The sequence below is a fragment of the Chiloscyllium plagiosum genome, unplaced genomic scaffold, assembly GCF_037043375.1.
Source record: "Chiloscyllium plagiosum isolate Xiang-an unplaced genomic scaffold, Cpla_swu_hap1 HiC_scaffold_9, whole genome shotgun sequence".
In the NCBI taxonomy this organism is placed as follows: domain Eukaryota; kingdom Metazoa; phylum Chordata; class Chondrichthyes; order Orectolobiformes; family Hemiscylliidae; genus Chiloscyllium; species Chiloscyllium plagiosum.
The window spans coordinates 45,183,975-45,200,890 of NW_028270147.1; the positions used below are offsets into that span (position 1 = coordinate 45,183,975).

Sequence of the window (16,916 nt, forward strand, 5' to 3'; positions counted from 1 at the left end):
GAACATTGGTACCAGATCGGCTCAGGTGGAGACCGTCCCAACGGTACAGATCCCACCGGTTCCAAAACTGATGCCAATGCCCCATGAAGTGGAATCCCTCTTTCCCACACCAATTCCTTAGCCACGTGTTTACTTCCCTAATTTTCTTATCCCTATGTTAATTGGCATGTGGCTCGGACAGTAATCCGGAGATTATGACCCTTGAGGACCTGTACTTCAATTTCCTTCCTAGTGCTTGATAGTCCCCAAACAGGTCCTCCGCCTTAGCTTTGCCTATGTTGTTAGCCCCAACGTGGACCACAACAACTGGATCCTCCCCCTCCCGCTCCAATATCCTTTCAAGCCGGTCGGAGATCTCCCGCACCCTAGCATCGGGCAGGCAACACCATGCGAGACGCCCGATCCGGCTTGCATAGGATACTATCTGTCCCCCCAATTATAGAATCCCCTATAACTACTTGTCTTTTTGCTCCCCCCTCTTGAATGGCCTTCTGCACCATGGTAACGTGGTCAGCTGGTTCATCCTGTCCAGAGCCCTTTTCCTCATCCGTCCAGGGAGTAAGAATCTCATACCTGTTGGACAAGGTCAAGGGCTGAGGCTCCTGCACTCCTGAACTCAGGTCCTCCTTACCTGCCTCACTTACAGTCACACTCTGATGTCCCTGATCACTAACTGAATGTGAATTACTTAATCGCCCAGGTGTGACTGCCTCCTGAAACAAAGCGTCCAGGTAAACCTCCCCCTCCAGGATGTGCCGCAGTGTTTGAAGCTCAGATTCCAGATCATCAACTCTGAGCTGGAGTTCTTCCAGCAACCAACACTTGCTGCAGATGTGGTCACTGCCATTCACAATGGGGACAGCCATCTCCCACATCCTACAGCTACAGCAATCACCTGCCCAGCCATCTCTGCTTAGTAAATTACTTTATTACTTTGTATAAATTTCAGTTAAAATACATTGATACCTCTCTACTATAGTCTTTTTCTAAAAAAGAATAGATAAACCATAAAAAGTACATTTTTAACCAGTCCCCGTCACTTCCTCCGCTGCTCCCGCTCCTTCAATGTTGCGTTGTTACCTTGTTCAGAACACTTTGTGATGTGTCAGGCAGACCTTGCTAGCTTTTCAACTTTCTTAAAAGGTACAGGACCTCGATATCTTCATAACAAATATCGTTCCCGAGTACAGCAGTGATACTATCCCTTGTCAAAAACACCACTCCCCCTTTTTTCTTGCCCCCCTTTCTATCCTATATGTTTCAAGGTCAGAACATTGTTAATTATGATTGCAGTCCAATTTAAATTTGCTTCCTTCCATTTTTCACAAAACCAACCAGTATTGTATATTCCCTTCTGATTTCTTCCCCCCAACTTGGTTCTAACCTTCACTTTTGGGCAGCCACTTTGTTACTAATCCAGAAATTAGTTCAGTCTCGAATGGTAACCAATCAGTACTTTTGCATTCATTTACAGAGTACAACGTTACAAGAATACACCTTCTATTCCAACAGCAGTTTGGCTCTGTTTATTGTAGAAACTCAACTGATTCACCAGTTGATACCAATCAACCACTTTCACAAACAATTTACAGATAAGGGGGTTAACTTCTCTAAATGTGCTGATGAAACCCAGCTCTACCTTTCTGCTGTTTCTGTGTTGTATTTCTATGACTAAATGCCTGAGTAAAATAAAAGCCCTATCATCTTTAGCTCAATTTAAAAAATCTTATACTGCACTCTCACAACAAATTCCATTTCATGGTGTGGCATTATCACAGGTTACATCAGTCTAATTGCAATCATCAGTCTAATTGCGCGGTAGTAGTTTGGCGCACCGACCTCTACACCGCTGAGGCCAATCGCCAGCTCGCAGATACCTCCTCCTACTGCCCCCTTGACCATGACCACAACCCCCACCACCAAACCATCATCTCCCAGACCGTCCATAACCTCATCACCTCAGAGGATCTCCCATCCACCGCCTCCAACCTCATAGTCCCACAACCTCGCACCTCCCGCTTCTACCTCCTGCCCAAAATCCACAAACCTGACTGCCCCGGCCGACCCATTGTCTCCGCCTGCTCCTGCCCCACCGAACTCATCTCCGCATACCTTGACACCGTCCTGTCCCCCTTAGTCCAAGAACTCCCCACCTACGTTCGGGACACCACCCATGCCCTCCACCTGCACCATGATTTTCGCTTCCCCGGTCCCCAACGCCTTATTTTCACCATGGACATCCAGTCCCTGTATACCTCCATCCCCCATCACGAAGGACTCAAAGCCCTCCGCTTCTTTCTTTCCCGCCGTACCGACCAGTACCCTTCCACTGACACCCTCCTTCAACTGACTGAACTGGTCCTCACCCTGAACAACTTCTCTTTCCAATCCTCCCACTTCCTCAAACGAAAGGAGTAGCCATGGGCACCCGCATGGGCCCCAGCTATGCCTGCCTCTTCGTAGGATATGTGGAACAATCCATCTTCCACAACTACACTGGCCCCACCCCCCACCTTTTCCTCCGCTACATCGATGACTGTATCGGCGCCGCCTCGTGCTCCCACGAGGAGGTTGAACAGTTCATCCACTTCACCAACATCTTCCACCCCGACCTCAAATTCACCTGGACAGTCTCAGATTCCTCCCTCCCCTTCCTCGACCTTTCTATTTCTATCTCAGGCGACCGAATCAACACGGATATCTACTACAAACCGACCGACTCCCACAGCTACCTGGACTACATCTCCTCCCATCCTGCCCCCTGTAAAAACGCCATCTCATTCTCCCAATTCCTTTGACTCCGCCGCATCTGCTCCCAGGAGGGCCAGTTCCAAAAGCGCACAACCCAGATGGCCTCCTTTTTCAAGGACCGCAATTTCCCCCCCGACGTGGTCGACGATGCCCTCCACCGCATCTCTTCCACTTCCCGCTCCTCCGCCCTTGAGCCCCGCCCCTCCAACCGCCACCAGGACAGAACCCCACTGCTCCTCACCTACCACCCCACCAATCTCCACCTACAGCGCATCATCCGCCGTCATATCCGCTACCTCCAAACGGACCCCACCACCAAGGATATATTTCCCTCCCCTCCCCTATCAGCATTCCATAAAGACCACTCCCTCCATAACTCCCTCGTCAGATCCACACCCCCCGCCAACCCAACCTCCACTCCCGGCACCTTCCCTGCAACCGCAGGAGGTACAAGACTTGCGCCCACACCTCCCCCCTCACCTCCCTCCAAGGCCCCAAAGGAAACTTCCATATCCGCTACAGATTCACCTGCACCTCCACACACATCATCTATTGCATCCTCTGCACCCGATGTGGCCTCCTTTATATTGGGGAGACAGGCCGGCTACTTGCGGAGCGTTTCAGAAAACACCTCTGGGACACCCGGACCAACCAACCCAACCACCCTGTAGCTCAATATTTCAATTCCCCCTCCCACTCCACCAAGGATATGCAGGTCTTTGGACTCCTCCATCGTCAGACCACAACAAAACGATGGTTGGAGGAAGAACGCCTCATCTTCCGCCTAGGATCCCTCCAACCACAAGGGATGAACTCGGATTTCACCAGTTTCCTCATTTCCCCTCCCCCCACCCTGTCTCAGTCAAATCCATCGAATTCAGCACCGCCCTCCTAACCTGCAATCTTCTTCCCGACCTCTCCGCCCCCACCCCAGTCTGACCTATCACCCTCACCTTGACTCTTTCCACCTATCACATTTCCGACACCCCTCCCCCAAGTCCCTCCTCCCTACCTTTTATCTTAGCCTGCTGGACAAACTTTCCCCATTCCTGAAGAAGGGCTTATGCCCGAAACGTCGATTCTCCTGTTCCCTGGATGCTGCCTGACCTGCTGCGCTTTTCCAGCAACACATTTCCAGCTAATTGCAATCATTGCCTACTATCTGACCTAGATCTAAGCTCCTGCCCATCATTTCGACTCCTACCTAAGTCCATAGGCTTGAAATGCACAAGTCTCATTACTCTAGTCTCAAGGGCTCTTGAATTCTGCTCATCTCCACAAACTTTGGGCCCCTCAAAAATTCTTCTTCCCATCTCCTGTCCCATTTGCCCAACATCCAATGCTTACTGCTTTATGTAATTTTCAGTCACCAGTGGCTAAAATGTAAAACCAATAGAAGAGATTGGGAATGTACAGGCTTTACATTGCATAAATGTATTCCATACCATTGGTCTGTTCACCATCTAAGAAATGATACTTTTCAGAATATTATAGAATTAGCAAGCACAGTACAAGGCTTCCTCTTGAGAAAAATCTGAACTGTTCAGAGACCAAGGTGAACAAAGCGAACTACTAAGGAAAAGGGTGCTATTAGAGGCTTGAGGCAGTGTCTACTGGTATAGGCTTCCATGTTGACATTCCTTAAATCGATGGCAACATGTCTTGAAAGTTCTTTTATAAACGTGTGCCTTACAGATGATTCACAATTTGGGTACCTGTCCTTTGGTCACTGACCAGTTGGATGATATGAAAGTGAGTGGCACATGGTCGAACACAAACCTTTAAACTAAAATACACTAATACATTCTGGAGGTTGAAGGGGCAGCCCTCATCTAGCAGAGGGCAAATAGCTTCCTAAAACAGACAGCATGGAGAAGATAAAACATTTTAATCAACAACTTGTGTTGCATGGGCATTGCAACCCTAGGCAGCCATTGCTCCCCAAACCTTGAACTCCTCACCATCAAATGCCGCCTCTTCTATCTACCACTGGAATTTACCGCTGCTATACTAACTACTGTGTACAAAACACCACAAGCAAAAGTGCTGTACTCCACCACTAACACCCTGGAGATGGAACACCCAGAGGCCCTGTTTCATTGTGACTAGCAACTTCAATCAAAGGAAAGATGTTACCCAAGGACCACCAGAACATTACCTGCCCCACCAGAAGCCCAAACGTTTTTGACCACTGCTACACCACTGTGAAGGATTCATACCGCTCCACCCCCCACCGCTCTCATTTCAGGAACTCTGACCACAATGACGCACTTCTCCCAGCTTACAGGCAAGAGCTCAAGCAGGAGAGCCCCTCGAGAATACAGGTCCAGTGCTGGTTCGGAGGAGGCAAAGGATCAAATCCAGTGCTGTCTGGAAATGGCTGATTGGGCCATGCTCAAAACAGTCCGCAGGTACCTCGGACAAGTACGCCACCACCGTCACAGACTTGATCAGCAAGTGTGTGAAGGACTGTATACTGAGGAAGTCAATCCAGATGTTCCCCAAAAGGAAACCTGGATGAATCAGGACATACAGATCCTGCTAAAAACAGGTGCGAGGCCTTCAGATCAGGAGACCCACTCAAGTATAAGGAATCCAAGTATGACTTTCACAGAGCCATTAAGACAGCCAAGTCCAATACCGATCCAAACTAGGGACCCAGACACACGGCGACTATGGCAAGGACTGAATGACATCACAGGTTCTAAAAAGAGACAGTTCAAGATAGCAGACAATGACATATCCCTCCCAGATCGTCTCAACATCTTCTATGCTCGCTTTGAGCAGAATTTCTGTGGAGAGTTTACACCTATTCCGACAAGTCCTGACGAACCTATCCCAGCAGTCACTGCATCAGAAGTCAGATCAGCTTTCCTTCATATGAATCCAAGAAAAGCAATGGGACCAGACGGAGCACCATGCCATGCATGCGCAGATCAACTGGAAGAGGTCTTCTTGGACATCTTCAACCTCTCACTGCAGTAGGCCACTGCTCCTGCATGTTTCAAGAGGGCCAACATCATCCCTGTGCCTAAGGCGGTTCATGCAGCATGTCTCAATGACTACCGCCCAGTGGCCCTACCTTCAGTGGTCATGATGTAATTTGAAAGACTGGTCATGGCATTAATCAATTCCAGCCTCCCCACTACTCTTGACCCACTCCAAATTTGCCTATCGGACCAACAGATCCATGTCAGATGCCATATCACTTGCTCTTCATTCCTCCCTAGAACATCCTGACACCAAGAACAGCTACGTAAGAATCCTACTCATTGACTGCAGTTCAGCCTTCAACACTATCATCCCCTTGAGACTGATGATTACTAAACTTAGTGATTTCGGACTAAGCCCCACTCTCTGCAACTGGAGCCTCAGTTTCCTGACTCACAGGCCACAATCAACGAAGATTGGGGACAACATTTCATCCTCACTAACACTCAACACTGGAGCCCTCCAGGTGAGATTACTCAGCCCCCTACAGTACTCATTGTTTACCCATGACTGCATCGCCAAATACCAGACTAATGCCATTTACAAGTTTGATGACATCACCATAGTCGGTCAAATCTCGGATGGCGACGAAACAACCTAGCTCTCAATACCAGCAAAACCAAAGACCTCATTACTGACTCTCGGCAGGATGTTACTCCTGCCTCCTTACACATTAACAGCACAGAGGTGGAACGAGTGGAGAGTGTCAAGCTTCTGGGAGCAGTCATCCACAACAAGCTTTCTTGGACTCTTCAAATGGACGCACTGGTTACAAAGACCCAACATCTCCTCTTCCTCAGGCAGCTGGGGAAATTTGGCATTACGATGAACACCCTTGCCAATTTTTATAGGTGTACCATCAAGAGCATTCTATCTAAACGTATCACTACCTGGTATGGCAACTGTACCATTCAAGATCGGAGACGGTTACAGAAAGTGGTGAACTTGGCATGGACAATCACAAAGACCAACCTCCCATCTACAGAAGCCATCCACCAGGTAATTGTCAAGGAAAGGCCGCCAGCATTCTTGAAGATCCAACCCACCCTGACAATGTTTTTCTACAAACTCCACCATCAGGGAGAAGGTACAGAAGCCTGAACATACATACCAACCAGTTTCAAAACGGTTTCTACCCTACTGTTGTTAGAATACCGAATGGACTCAAACTCTTAACATTTGCCTGTACCTATGTTCTATTTTTGCCACTGTTTATCTATTATTTACGATCTATGCTTCTTAACTATGTCATCTGTCTGTACTGCTCACACAACAAAGCTTTTCACTGTGTCTCGGTACATGTGACAATAAATTCAATTCAATTCAGAAAATAAGAAAACTACTGCTTACAAATGAAGAGATTGCCACTTATAGCTAGAGATTGGTTACATTCATTCATTGGGATCAGTTGATCACTGACCCCATAACTACATGATTTGGAGACCACCTCAACCACCCGATGAAGGAGCAGCACTCCAAAAGCTAGTGCTTCCAAATAAACTTGTTGGACTATAACCTGGTGTGGTGAGATTTCTAACCCCATAACTACAGTTATATGTTTTTCTTGGCTATTTAGAAATACATCATTTTAATCTATTGTTTCATAATAAACTATTTTAAATCACCTTGACTATCCTTTTGGGTAACTGGTGAATCCCAAACCTTAACAGGAGGCACAAGAATGAATTCCGATCACACAACAAAAACAGGTTGTTTTGTGGAATTTTTAAAAAGTTATGCATTATCAAAACACCATTTCAGTCAGAAACTGGAATTTTTAGCAGGGTCACAACTACACAGAGTTCAAGTGGACTGAGACAGCTAGATAGATGTATTCTACTAAAAGATAGCATCCGGAAGCAACTCAGGTTCGTAAGCAGATGCTTGGTTTATGTAAGTAATAATTTGTCAAAGATCACAGGTACGCTAATACAAGAAAAATGAAAGCATTGCAATCTCAAAATTCACATAAGACAAAACACTTTAATCATGTCCACAAAATTAAGTCAAAGTCCACCACAGGAAAAATTTGTGCAAATGCAAAATGCCCAAATAAATACTAGAAGAGTTGACAATATATCACCTGCAAATTCTTTGGGAACTTCTTGAAAATACCCAGCAGTGAAATAAATATTCAGAGAAATGCACTGCTTGTGCTTTGTTTTGTTCTGTAATACCATCTACCTTGTAAACATGAAATAGTTCTTGATTATAGACTGCCAACAGGAGCCATTTGGCTTAATTGCAGTTCACACTACAGAAGCTGACATCAAGTGTCAAGAATTAGGATAACTGGATTTTACATTTTCATATGCAATTTCTTTTAAAAGCATTTTAGGCTTTACTATTGAGATTGGTATCAGTGTTGAACACTATTTTAATGCAGAAAACTATGCAAATCATCTTACAAAAAGTTAATTATCTTGTTCAATCTAATTTTATATCTCTCCTTTGCCTTTGATCTGCACCCAGTTTCACAGAGGAGCATAAAGTTGTCCCAACTAATTATCTTTGGCCCAGTCACTAACTCAGTCAGTTGTTTATCCCACTATCTGAAGATCATACTGCAAGCAGCCTTGGAATCCCATTGATCTGAATTGCACAACCAATTCAACATGTTCTCCATCACCGAGTTCACCTACTTCTATCTCCACAAAGGTGTCAGACTGATTCCCAGCTTTAGTGTCATCTACTGCTGACCTCTTATTCACATGTTTGTTACCTATACATTCAAGTACTCAAAATCCATCTGGTCAACATAATACCTTACACTTTATAAATTGAGCTCATTCAAAATTCTCTGCTGCTCGTGTCCTAACTCACACCAAGTCCTGTTCACCATGTATCCTGAACTCGATGATTCACAATGCAGTGAGATAACTATGGCACGGTGGTAATGCTGCTGGATGAGTGATCAGAGACGCAGGTTAATATGCTGTGAACGTAAACTTAAAACCCTCTATTTGAAATTTAAGCTCAATTAATAAATTTGGCATATAGAACTTGCCACATCAATCCATCATCAACATTTAAAAACTCATCTGGTTCAATGTACTTCAAGGCAGGAAATCTGCCACCCTCACCCAGTCTGGCCTATGTGCAATTCTCGACTCTCAGTAATGTGTCTGACTCTTTACTGCCAACAAGATCAACGATAATTAAGAACAGCAAACAAGTGCTGGACTGACCAGTGATAGCTACATCATTTAAAATAGTGGGGAAAACAAAATGACACCCATCCAACAAGTCATTAACTTTAAGATCTTGATCTGATGATCATGAATGTGGATTAGAGCAAGCAGAGTTTTGTATGGTTACAAGTTTATTGAGGATAGAATTCTGAAGATCAAACAGGAGTTTGTTGGAATAAAGTTGTCTTGAAATAACAGAAGCATGGATTTAGAATTTCAATAATAAAATAAGCTGAGGCAGGGGAAAGAATCAGGTGATGACATGGGGTAAGAATAGATGTTCTTTGTGATGGTACAGATCTTGCGGTTACAAGTTATCTCAGAGTCAACTGGGACACCAAATGGTTACAAATAGTTTCATTCAGCTTCAGAATGTACTTGGAAAAGGGACAGAGTCTATGTTTAGGGAACAAAGTAGATAATAGTTTAAACCTTTACAATATTTAGTTGAACGTTACTTCTGCTCACTTACTCACTGGATATCAGATGTGCAGTAGAAATGCTGAGGTAGAGCTAGGTATTGTCAGTGCACATGTGGAACTAATTACTTTTTGGATTACATCAATTTGGGGCATTTTGTAGATTTTTAAAAATTAGAGGGAATAAATCCTTGAAGGTGTGCTATTAGAAGATAAGTCAGTCAGTCATTTGTTGGAACAGAAACTTAAAATTAGCATTTAAGAAAAATTGAATGCGAGGCATTAGTGTAAATTAGAAATTACAGAGTGCAAGACCAAACAGAAGTAAGTTTTACCTACCTGTGCTCCCCCATCTCCCTTATAGCTGCAGAGTCAGCAAGATTCAGCAAGATGGTAAGAAATCTGCACAGGCAATAAGGGAGAAGAGGTGCTAAGACAATAGACAATAAGCAGGAAGGCCAAACATGCAGCAACTAGCTAAGCTTCACAAAGCTAATCGTAGAGAAGTACTTTAATAATTGGTTGATTTACAATTTATTTCAAATGCATTATCTTGTTTCATATCCCTTTGAAATTACAATGTACACTCAAAATAAAATTAAATACACTGTATACATTCACATATCTTGAGACACATCACTTGATCAGTTGTTAGAAGTAACGACTGTGAATATGTTCATGATTTGGCAATTATGATTCATTATCCATTATCTCAGCATCAATAAGTCACATCTAATCCATCAGTAACAACTACATTGCTTAACTAAATAAAAATTCAAGTAACAAAGAAAGTTGAAAATACAAATAGTCATATTGTGATCTGTTAAGATAATAGACAAAATGGAATTTGCCTCCGAATCACAAATGTAAAATAATGAGATTGTTTACGAGATCAAAAGATGTGTCAATATGTTTATACCTCTTCTACTTTTCAGTTCTGAACAGGTAGTAATGTGAAATGTCATTTCATGACAAGCAAATTTTTAATATTCTGGATTTCAATACAATAATCTATCACATATTTAAATAGTGCTTATTCAAGTCAACGATGTTAAGAAAAAAAATCAGTTATACTTCATATAGAACACGGGGAACATATTTCTAGTCTTTTTGTATAATGAGCTAGTTTATAGACCATGACCATAACCATATTATGGAAATACTGCAAAGTTTTACAGCAAGTATATTTGGATCGTAAGGACAGGCATAAGCAACATTAAAACAGCAATGGAATGATGTTTTGATATTTTGTGGCATTTGAGGGAAAAAAGGGATATTGGCTTGCCAGGGCATTAGAAGTTCTCTCACTTTTCCAGCAGTACTTTGGTACTTTCAAACACAGAAAATGCAGTACTTTATTTCAACCACATTCAAAAAGGGCACTTTCAACACAGCGTATCCAGAATCAATTTCTACAAATTACATATCACAAAGCTTCCTAAAGTGGGAGTTAGGAAATCAAATACAAGATTCATGAGCTCAGAGTCAGCCCCCATGCTTTAGGCCTTCTGTCCACAATCCCTGCACTTACAGGTCTTCCAAACTACCCACTCCTCATCGCTTAACTCTCAACATATGGGTTTAATGACAATTTTGAAGCCGCAAATTGGGGTCCTAGCATTTAAAAAAAAACTGGAAAATGTTGGTTGAGCAATTGATCAAATTAAGCATTCGTGCTGAACAAAAGAAAGGGGAGGAAGCCAGTGCGCCGCTTTTTCTTTAAAAAAAAGGATGGCTACATTCTGGGAAAATTGATCAGTTTTAAGAGTAAGCTTATATTCGTAACTTTGCCGAAAATTGAAAATTGAAAACCTCAAGCTAAATATTTGTAAGATAATCAACATTTTGCAATGAAGAAGGGAAAGAGTCATGGAATCACAGACGTACAGCACAGAAACACAATTTGGTCCAACTCGTCCATGCCAACCACATATCCCAACCCAATTTAGTCCCACCTGCCAGCACCCAGCCCATATACCTCCAAACCATTCCTATTCATATACATATTCACATGCCTTTTAAATGTTGCAATTGTACCAGCCTCCACCTCTTCCTCTGGCAGCTCATTCCATACACGTACCACCCTCTGCGTGAAAAAGTTGCCCCTTAAATCTCTTTTATATCTTTCCCCTCTCACCCTAAACCTATGTCCTCTAGTTCTGGACTCCCCGGCTCCAGGAAAAAGACCTTGTCTATTTATCCTATCCTTGCTCCTGATGATTTTGTAAACAAGGTCACCCCTCATATTCCGATGCTCCAGGGAAAACAATACGAGCCTATTCAGCCTCTCCCTATAGCTCAAATCCTCCAACCCTGGCAACATCCTTGTAAATCTTTTCTGAACCCTTTCAAGTTTTACAACATGCTTCCAATAGGAAGGAGACCAGAATTGCATACAATATTCCAAAAGTGACCTAACCAACGTCCTGCAACATGACCTCTCAACTCCTGTACTCAATACTCTGACCAATAAAAGAAAGCATACCAAACCCCTTCTTCACGATCCTATCTGCCCGCGACTCCACTTTCAAGGAGCTATGAACCTGCACTCCAAGGTCTCTTTGTTCAGCAACACTCACTAGGACCTTACATACTGCGTATGTCTGCTCTGATTTGCTTTCCCAAAATGCAGCACCTCTCATTTATCTAACTCAAACTTCATCTGAAACTTCTCAGCCCACTGGCCCATCTGATCAAGATCCCGTTATCATCAGAGGTAACTTCTTCGCTATCCACGACACTTCTAAATTTTGGTGTCATCTGCAAACTTACTAATACCTCTTATGCTCACGTGAAAATCATTTACATAAATGTTGAAAAGTAGTGGACCCAGCACTGATCCTTGTGGCACTCCACTAGTCACAGGCCTCCAGTCTAAAAACAATCCTTCACCACCACCCTCTTCTACATTTGAGCCAGTACAAAATAATTTCACTAAAAATCAATCAATTAATCATTAGGCAAAACTATTCTGAAGTGTTTATTTCGTACAATTTAAAGTATCAGATTTCAAAGCATTCTTTGCAATAATAAAGAAACATCAGGACCAACAAGCATTAATTTATATTTTCTAGTGGTACAGAACTTAATCATTGCAAAAAGGAGCTAAATCATCAAACTTGAGAGAACTTGAATTCAAAACAGTTTCAAAAAAGACAAAATCCATCTTATATAGCACAAGATAATGGTGCTGATTGACTATCACCATTCAGCATGCAGATGCAGGATGAACATTTAACTTTAGAAGCTTTGTGGCCTACATAAAGCAAAGTCCTGTAAATTTATAAACATATCTTTGAGCATGCGCAAATGCATCACACTGCAAGCTCAACTAATAATGTTAAATTGGTTTCTAATGCGAAGCTTAGTAGACGCTGGATAATTTAATGATTTCCCATGGCAGAACTTCAGTAAGGCGATCGACAAGGTTCCCCATGGGAGATTGATTAGCAAGGTTAGAGCTCATGGAATACAAGGAGAACTAGCCATTTGGATACAGAACTGGCTCAAAGGTGGTGGTGGAGGGTTGTTTTTCAGACTGAAGGTCTGTGACCAGTGGAGTGCCACAAGGATTGGTGCTTGGTCCTATACTTTTACTTTTTGTTATTTACATAAATGATTTGGATGCGAGCATAAGAGGTACAGTTAGTAAGTTTGCAGATGACACCAAAATTGGAGGTATAGGGGACAGCGAAGGTGGTTACCTCACATTACAACAGGATATGGACCAGATGGGCCAATGGGCTGAGAAGTGGCAGATTGGAGTTTAAATCAGATAAATGAGGTGCTGTATTTTAGGAAAGCAAATCTTAGCAGGACTAATACGCTTAATGGTAAGGTCTTGGGAGTGTTGCTGAACTAAGAGACCTTGCAGAGCAGGTTCATAGCTCCTTGAAAGCAGAGATGCAGGTAGAAAGGATAGTGAAGGTGGTGTTTGGTATGCTTTCCTTTATTGATCAGAGTACTGAATACAGGAGTTGGGAGGTCACATTGTGGCTGTACAGGACATTGGTTAGGCCACTGTTGGAATAGTCGTGCAATTCTGGTCTCCTGCCTATCGGAAAGATGTTGTGAAAATTGAAAGGGTTCAGAAAAGATTTACAAGGATGTTGCCAGGGTTGGACGATCAGAGCTATAGGGAGAGGCTGAACAGGCTGGGGCTGTTTTCCCTAGAGCATCGGAGGCTGAGATGTGACCTTAGAGGTTTACAAAATTATGAGGGGCATGGATAGAATGAATAGACAAAGTCTTTTCCCTGGGGTCAGGGAGTCCAGACCTAGAGGGCATAGGTTTAGGGTGAGAGGGGAAAGATATAAAAGAGACCTAAGGGGCAACTTTTTCACGCAGAGGGTGATAAGTGTATGAAATGAGCTGCCAGAGGATGTGGTGGAGGCTGGTACAATTGCAACATTTAAAAGGCATTTGGATGGGTATATGAATGGGAAAGGTTTGGAGGGAGGGATATGGGCCGGGTGGTGGCAGGTGGGACTAGATTGGGTTGGGATATCTGGTCGACATGGACGGGTTGGTCCAAAGGGTCTGTTTCCATGCTGTACATCTCTATGACCCTATAAACAACAAATGATGGACCAATAATTAACATGCTGTTTGCTGAAAGCGATCAATGGGACAGCGTGCTTTGAAACAGTCGGCCAGAGATTGATTTATTGTCACGTATACCCAAGTATAACAAAAAGCTAAGTTTGTGAGCAGTACAGGCAGATCATAGTAAGCAAGGACATACAGGATCAAAGTCAAAACACTAGGTTATAGTTCAACATGTTTATGTGAAATCACAAGCTTTTGGAGCACTGCTGCTTTATTAGGCAAAGTGAAGAGAGCGCAAGGTACATACTTTATAACCAGAGAAATCAAAAGATCATACAAATGGTGAGTGGAGTGTCGATAGGCCATATTATAGGTTTCTGCACGTGATCAAGGGGAGTCAAATGGTGTGAGTAAAGTGTCAACAGCTGACTAACAAGTGAAGGGATACCTATAATCCAACTGATTGAGGCAGAGAGATAATTATAAAACAAAATTTAAAAATAAAAAGTGGTGCTGAAGACAAACTGAATGACTGGAACAACGTGATTGTGTCAAAACAGAACAGTAAGGAAGATTTTACAGATACAGAACAGTGTGGTGGGATCACACGTATCATGACGGGAAATCAAGGTCATAGTTGAGGCCGCTAACAACAGATGAATGGACACTGTGCAACAATTGCCAGCTAGGAATGTTCCCTCCTAGTCGGGGAACCCTTCAGGGGTCAAGGACATTCAACCTCCGATCTTTGGGTTAGTGTCCTCCACGGCAGGCTTCGAGATACACAACAATGCAGAATCACCAAGCAGAAACGGATAGCCAAGTTCTGTGATGATGAACTTAGCCTCAACCATGATCTTGGGTTCATGTTGCACAACGAGACATGCAAATGGAATCCATGGATGGAAGGTTGTCTTCCATGATGGTCTGGGCTGTGCACACAACCTTCTGTAATTTCTAATGGTCTTGGGCAGTGCAGTTGCCATACCAAGTAGTTATGCACCTGGACAGTATGCTCTCTATGGTGCATTTGTAAAAGTTTGAGAGGGTCATTACAGACATGCCAAATTTTCTGAGCCACCTGAGGAAGCAGCAGTATTGTTGTGCCTTCTTGACCTTTAGATCTACGTGGGAAGTCCAGGACACATTGTTAGTTATTGTCACTGAGGAACTTGATGCTCTCAACCTCTGCTCCATTGTTGTAGATGGGGGGGAAAAAAATGTTCTTGTCCTTTCTAAAGTCAACTATCAGTTCTTTAGTTTTGCCAATACGGAGAGAGAGAGGGAGGTTATCATAATACCTGGCATGATAAATGTGTTCAATCAGTCCAAGCATCAAAATAAAAAGGGTCATCGAGACAGCCAAGCCAATCTCTGCTGCATCTCCACAGCAAGACCCTGACCAATTAGAATCTACCTGCCTGATCTGAGAATCAAGATGGCATCTCCAAACCATCGAGACTTGACCAGTTAGCCCTCCCTTCTTATATTGTAAAAAAAATGGTTCCCTTATTTCAGGGCTGCTTCTTACATCCAAACTTTTGAGCGCAAGACAAAAAAAACTTCAATTGCTCGTCTCATTTTAGTAATATTTAACTTCAAATAATTTGGAAAAACAGCAACCACCAAATAACTCATGATATCAAGATGCATATATTCTATGTGCAGGAGCACCAAGCAAACATGGAAGGCTTTTGTTTTTGGATTTAGATTTTAACAGAGTTACCATTCAAAAGGAACATGCCATTCAAACCAACAGAACACCAGTCTAGTGGTAACCTTTATATTCCACTTGAGCAGTCTTCAATCCTGTAATTCTCTATTGCTCTATTTCTTTTTGTGTCAGTTTATCTCCAATTTGAAACAGTGCCTTATTTGAAACAGTGTTTATGTTATCTTCTGTACTATAATGAGCATACTGAGCATGGATATCATGGTATTGTGGTTTATGCACAAACATTACATCTGTCAGGCACATAAGTCCCTGCTAATATTAAGCCATTTGTTACAGATTTTCTAGTAGAAGATCATGCTTCAAGCAATCGGAGGTAAGATGGAAGAGGAGGCCTCTATACATCTCAGTCACACACTACAATACAGTGACAGCATGATAAGCATGGTCTCAAAAGGCCAATCAACCTTGAGGCATATCTTCCCTATTTTAAAAAAGGCATTTGCTAGCAAGTTCATATATTAATTTATATTGTTTTATATTGTCAGGAGAACAGAAGTCAGTCATAAAGACCATCAAGCTTCTTCCTCTATTCAGTTAGATCATGCTTGATCATCTATAATCAATGCTACTTTCCTACTGTATTGCCATATGCCTTGATGTTACTGGTCTTCAGAAACCTTTTGATTTTTGTTTTGAGCATGTTCAATGATTGAACTTCCAGCACCCACTGGACTCGAGAATTCCAAATATTCCTACCCCCCCCCCGAGTGAAGAAATTCCTCCTCAAATCAGAAATGGCTTACCACTTATTCGGAGATTCTGTACCCCATCAGCTAGGGGAAATATTTTCCTGCTCCTCAGATGCTGCCTGACCTGCTGTGCTTTTCCCGCACCACTCTCATCTAGACTCTAATCTCCAGCATCTGTAGTACCCACTTCTGCCCAGGGGAAATATTACAACTACATCCATTCTATCACAACCTCTAAAAGAATTGTATAAGTTTCAAGGAGATCAACTTACATTATTTCTTCAAAATTCTTGAGAATATCAACCCAGGTTCCTCCATCTCTCCTCATAAAAAAAATCTCACCACCCAGGGATTAGTCTAATGAGCTCTGTTACATTACCTCTATAGCAAGTATATCCTTCCTTAGGATAGAAGAAAAGGTGTACACAATGCAAGTACCCTTGCAGTGAAACACAGCATACCATTTGTGGCACAATGGAAATACTCCTGCTCTGGGCCAGAGGCCAGGGTTCAATTCACATCTGCCCTGGGTGCATGTCATAATATATCTGAACATGTTGATTAAAAATAATTTAAAGGGGCCTTGTGATGT

At 42.9% G+C, this 16,916-nt stretch overlaps 1 protein-coding gene across 3 annotated transcripts in view; it reads right to left on the reverse strand.

The window, feature by feature from the left end:
- Positions 1-16,916, reverse strand: part of LOC122554720 (importin-13) — a 232,020-nt gene that overhangs the window by 160,727 nt on the left and 54,377 nt on the right. For 2 of the 3 annotated variants that reach the window (XM_087990586.1, XM_087990588.1), the window contains exon 3: positions 9,692-9,754. The exons of the other annotated variant lie outside the window; for it this stretch is intronic. In XM_087990586.1, the coding sequence (XP_087846712.1) occupies positions 9,692-9,754 (63 nt within the window). The remainder of the gene's footprint in view (positions 1-9,691; positions 9,755-16,916) is intronic. 3 annotated transcript variants of the gene reach the window in all.